Source organism: Etheostoma cragini, chromosome 19 (genome assembly GCF_013103735.1).
Source record: "Etheostoma cragini isolate CJK2018 chromosome 19, CSU_Ecrag_1.0, whole genome shotgun sequence".
NCBI classification, from domain to species: Eukaryota; Metazoa; Chordata; class Actinopteri; order Perciformes; family Percidae; genus Etheostoma; species Etheostoma cragini.
Window position 1 is genome coordinate 166,098 of NC_048425.1, and position 5,931 is coordinate 172,028.

The 5,931-nt window shown below is 44.8% G+C and overlaps 1 protein-coding gene across 3 annotated transcripts in view; it reads left to right on the forward strand.

Annotated features, from left to right (window-relative positions):
• LOC117962117 (sialoadhesin-like) overlaps nt 1-5,931 on the forward strand; it is a 194,299-nt gene that overhangs the window by 71,829 nt on the left and 116,539 nt on the right. For 2 of the 3 annotated variants that reach the window (XM_034901226.1, XM_034901227.1), the window contains exons 5-6: nt 3,863-3,898; nt 4,029-4,096. In XM_034901226.1, coding sequence (XP_034757117.1) covers nt 3,863-3,898; nt 4,029-4,096 — 104 coding nt within the window. The remainder of the gene's footprint in view (nt 1-3,862; nt 3,899-4,028; nt 4,097-5,931) is intronic. The other variant, XM_034901225.1, reaches the window with a different exon arrangement.

Genomic DNA, 5,931 nt, shown 5'->3' on the forward strand with positions numbered 1-5,931 from the left:
AAAACACCCAGAGAGAGACTACCTCACCTGTAACCTGTAGAAAAACACCCAGAGAGAGACTACCTCACCTGTAACCTGCAGATGGATGATTCTGATTGGCTGTTCTTTAAGTATGGCTCTTTTTTCCCGTCTTGAACCACCTGATGCAACTCGACACTCGTATGTTCCAGCGTCGTTGATGTTCACATTCTTCAGAGTTAAAGACACGTCTCCGTCCTTCAGATCTCTGTCCACCAGGTCCACCCTGTCCTTATAGGATTGATGCTGGTGGTATGGATCCAGGTGTCCATGGATGTTTAAGAGGACGTAGTCTGGCTCCAGGTCAGGTCTGCTCCACTCTACAGCTCTGATGGAGGAACCATTAGACCGACATGGTAGAGGGACATCATCACCAGGGCGCACTGATACCTCAATCAGGTCTGAAAACACAGGAAACATTCACCATTCACACAGATACACACTCACACACATTCACACTCCGATGCGCAGCACCGGGGGCAACTCGGGGTTCAGTGTCTTGCCCAAGGACACTTCGACAATGACTGCAGGGGCGGGGATCGAACCACCAACCTTCTGATTGGCAGGCAACCGCTCTACCGCTGAGCCACAGCCGCCCCTCAATAGTAATCAATAAGAGTCATCTTACACTATTGTTATTCTGTTCTTTATTCTTCTTTCTTCTTCTTATTATTCCGTATGTTTTTTGGCTCCCTTTAACTTCTGCATACTTTCAGCTATGTAAACCATTCAACGCACAAAATATAATAAAGAATAATTATAGCTGCGATTGATGGATGGGCCCTTCCCCACAGTCTAGGTCCCTCTTTCCTCTCGCTCCCTTTATTAAACCAACAAGCCTGTTTTAAACTGTGCAGTTGGTCTGAAACAGTACGATTGCTCTTTTATATTTTTATTTTCTTCATCATTTATTTCATGTTGTTATTTAACTGAGAAAGTTGGAGGCAACACTTCATCAGAAAGCCAATATTGTTTAAGAAACATTAAAATATGTGACGCCTTCTTTTCCTTTTATAGATCTATCCCATGTAAAACAGTTATTGTTAGAGATTAAAACTGATTAACACTGATACAAACATTCATATTCTCTTTAAACAAGAAGAGATTCTATCAGACAGATCAGAAATAAAGTCTACAGGAATCCTTTCACAATAAAAACTGTTGTTTACCACAAGCTGCTGCAGACAGGAGGATCCACAGGACCAGAACTGGACCCATGACAGCGCAGAAAGGGGGACCTGCGGGGTGTTACGATCCACTGGGTGGAGGGTATCACACAGCCTGCTGGTCGGTGCAGGTCTACACCTGTGGAGAGGAAGGATGGATGCCACCACGCAGCCTGAGATGCTGTTTTATAGAGCAGGAGGCAATGCTACGGTCTGTGATTGGTGTGTTAGTGGGTGGAGCTCAGAGCAGAGTTATTACAGGAGTCTCTTGCAGGAAATCAAGCCCTTCAGAGCTTCACACTAAAACTACAACATACTAATATAACAGGAGTTAGTTAGTAGTAGTAGTTAGTTAGGAGTTAGTTTACAGCTTTGTTGATCCGTAGGCACAGTTCATACAACCCAAGACATGCTTTTATTTATTCATCGGAGGGCTCTAAACTATCATGTTCACTTTAATAAACCTTAACTGGTTGACGGCTGATAAAAACACACAGAGAGAAGCTTGTCATAAATCATTACTTTGTGTTTCAATAGTCTAATGTGTAACATGTGGACAGTGCAGCAGTACAGTGCCCCCCCCCCCCCACCATGGCGAAAAGAGATGAACCTCTCTACAGTGTATGTGGCCCTCTGCTGGACTCAGAGTCCCTTCTCCCTGCTGTCTGCACTGAGCATGTGCAGCTCAGACACCTGTCCTCTAAGAACTGAACCTGAACCTGAACCAGACTCAGAGACCTGTTTCAGGCTGCCCATGAGTATTTAGTTTTTTTTATTGCGTTTTAAGTCTTTTACAGAGGAGTCACTATTAGAAAAATGATGACACATACATTTTCTCTGATTGCTATTAAAACTGTTTGCATAGGAATTCCATATTATACTGATCCCTCTAAACAAGATCATCTGTCCTTGTGGCCCAGGATGTTTCTGGGGGCAAAGCAGGAAGAGGAGAGTCCCAGACCCAATAGGAGAAACTGAAAACATCCTGAGACCCAGCCGGTTTCAGGTTGCGCTGCCTGGATGATAATGCAGGCCAACTTATAACAGTTGAATATAAAACAACTTACTGATCCAACTTCACCAAGTCTACATTCAACTTTAGCCTGGGTAGCACTTGTTTATAGCCTGGTAAAAGTATACTGTATCATAAGTACATGTGTGGCTTTTGTAGCAAAGCAAACCGCTTGAAAATTTAGTAAGTAATGATGATTTTAAATGTGAATAGATCTCCTGCCTCCACACAGAGAAAGGGCAGCAGGTCAGAATTGAAACTTGGCTTATGTGCCAATGAAAACTTTCCCCACATGGTGAGCTACCCAGGCGCCCTTACTCTGCATTTCTATGAATACACAGAAAAAGCTGTTTCCTGTTAACTTCTTGTCAGAAACCTTGATCAGGGACACGTGATGAGGAAGGAGGAGGGCTCCCCTCGGGGGGGCTGGTTAGACTAATCTCAGATCTGATCTCAGATGACCAACATTACAAATGGAGGACTTGTCTCTGCTGCGTCTGCTGGGTGAGTTACAGTCAATGTTTGTCTCTAAGATTAGATCTGGACGTGAAACATTACCACAATATCATATACAGCAAAGACAAAATAGTATTAACTTTGTTGATCTCTATTTCGTAATATGGCAAAGAACACACACAAATAGAAGGCATTTACCAAGCAGGGTGAAAATTATAGAAAAATGACAAAATTAAGTACATAACTAACCTACCAAAGTTCATAAGAATGAGTAATTTAGTCACACACAGTCATTGTGTTTCTTCTATTTTATTAAAGCTTAATATGGTGCATTAATGGGCATGTTTTACACGTCATCAGACTTAGTGATGGTGGTTTATCTTTGGTGCATGCATGTATGCACTTATTCCCAATATTCATAATTTTCTAATGTTTCTGCACTGAAGAAGCTTTTTTGATACTTGCTGTCTGGTTTGGGAAAATAAAATTGTGTCAAAAATGGGTCCTTACATATGTTTTTCCACTCATTGTTGTGGGGACGGAAGGAGGACCCAAACGCAGAGCAGCAGGCGGGAGGTTCAAAAGTTCATTGTAAAAAACAAACAGAGCAACACAGTCAAAAAGCCGACAAAATTACAGGGAGCCAGGGAAAAAGCAAAAAGCCAGAGCATAAGGCTGGAAACACACAGGGAAGAGAATACCACTGGCGACGTAAGGGAACACTGAACAGGACGACTGGGTAAACGGGCAGGACACACTCGCTGAACAACAGCAAACTGGTTAAAGGATCTGACAAGGCACAAGCGAATCACGTATACATAGGGTCATTGGGTAACAAGGGGCAGGTGACGAGAGGGCTGGGAGCAAGTGGAGCACATCAGGTAATCACAGGAGCGGGCAGGCACAGGAACTCAAACTAGGGGCTAGACAAGACGAAAAACAGACTTAAAAATAAAACAGGAAACAGAACCTACAGACACTGAGGGGAACACAGGACAGGAACATCAACACAAGACCGGGGAGAAGCTAAGACAAAAACACAACGAGGCCAAAAAGGGAAAAATAAACCCAAACAACCCCCAGACCACAACACATTATTATCTAATGTTAATGAATTACTGTTTTGTTGGTGCACTACTCCCAGAACTGGTCTGTTTTGATATCATATCACATGTTAAATTAAACTGAGCTGAGGTTCATTTCTCTTCAGTTCTGACTTCACTGCTGAGCCGCACAACAGACACAGGTCAGTGAACTTCTTCTAGGTCGACTGGAAAGTTAATCACTGCCTCAAAGTTAGTGTGGACAAGGTTTAGGTTTGATGGAAACAGCCAGTTTATAAATACAATACAACTCTCTACCCTCCCCCCCCCCAGCCTCTCTGACTGTGAGTCCCAGCAGCTCTCAGATGTTTAAAGGACAGTCTGTCTCTCTGAGCTGTGAGGAGGACGACAGCTCTGCTGGATGGACTCTGAGGAGGAACACAACCTCAGAAACCAGGACTCAGTGTGGACCTGACTGGGGAAGACCTGCTGGTTCCTCCTGTAACATCGACTACATGGTCCCGTGGTACAGTGGGGAGTACTGGTGTGAGTCCAGAGAGGGAGCAACCAGTACCAGCATCAGCATCACTGTCACTGGTAAGACCAGACTGGGGGGTCAGGATTGATGAAGCTGTGTGTGAATGGATGACATGCTGTAGTCTGTCTCTGTGTTGAGGTGGACCAGTGATCCTGCAGAGTCCTGTCCTCCCTGTGACGGAGGGACAAGACCTCACTCTGCACTGTAGGACAGAGACGTCCTCCAACCTCCCAGCGTCTTTCTATAAAGATGGCTCCTTCATCAGGACTGAGCCTGCAGGTCACATGACCATCCCCCATGTCTCCAGGTCTGATGAAGGCCTCTACAGGTGCAGCATCAGCGGTGTTGGAGAGTCCCCCCCCAGCTGGGTCTCTGTCTCAGGTGAGGACTGAATGATTAATTGCATTTGTTAATAAGATTTTTTCAAATCACAACCTGGGGCAACTCTCCTTACCTTATCACCACTTATATACACACCACTAAGCCATCTTTTATCGCTGCATGGCTTAAAAAAGTGTCAACTAAACAAAACACCACCCGGTGGGGATCACTGACCACACAGGAGACAGCTAACTCCACATGAACGTACTTCAAAACAGAACATGGAAATGAATCACGCAGTAATAGACTTTATAGATAATATATACTGTATATATAATGAAAAAGGAGTTTTATCCTCTGTTACAACTGCCGAGGTCAAGCTGTAGGATCACTATAATCAATATTATAATATTACGTTGGTATACTATACAGTGATCTGTCTTTGTTGAATAATGTATAAAGTAAAGAGCTTGAGATCCTTCAGTTACCGGTAAGGAGGTTAAAACTTATTCTTCAACTTATGAACGTGTGGAAGTGTCACAGCGATAGTTCGGTAGACTTCTCGTGATTTGGGGGTTGCGACATCGTTGCCTTTGGGATTTGGTTTGTGTACTTGTATTCTAGACTGGGTATACCCCACCCGATGTGCCGGTGATCTGATTTCACCCTACAGCTCAGGCTGGAAACCTGTACGTTTATCTATCCTGCTTCCACTACAAATCTGCTGGGACCATCCAAGGACTATCCAATTGCGTACAGAGTCATTTGAACTACGCTCGTTGGTCCCGCCTCTTGTGCAGAGAGAACACAGAGCAGACCCCCCATTGGTCTGCTGAAAGCCAGACTTCATGCACACTGCACTTTGTCCATGCCCATACACTGTATTTGAGATGATGTGTTGTCACACACGACAAGCTATGCGTCCTCAGAATGGGTTGTGGATTGGAAAGTTGTTGATGAAACATGCTCCAGGGTTCGGTTAAAACGGACCAGGTAGCTCAGGTGTGAAGGCTTCTTAGGGGGGCTTCCACACCAGCCTCATGTAGTCTGGCTGACTGTCTCTAGGGTTGGTTCCCCCCTTGGTACGGGTCCATTGGGGCATTCTGAATGAAGCACTCTCAATCGGATGTGCACAACAAGCGGACGTAACAAGCGTCCCGAGACCTGGTGTTGGAGCTAAATCCTGCTCCGGTCTCAGGGTTCAGACAGTCAGTATCAGAATCTCCGATGTTGATGTGTGAATCCTTTTATTATGTAGGATATATCCTAGAGACAAAGTTACCTGGATCAAGCTCACAGCTCTACTTCCTCTGTCTGGCTCTTTGGCTCTTGCACGCCTGGTCTTATTCACTATGGGGGGGGGGGGGGGGGGGGGGG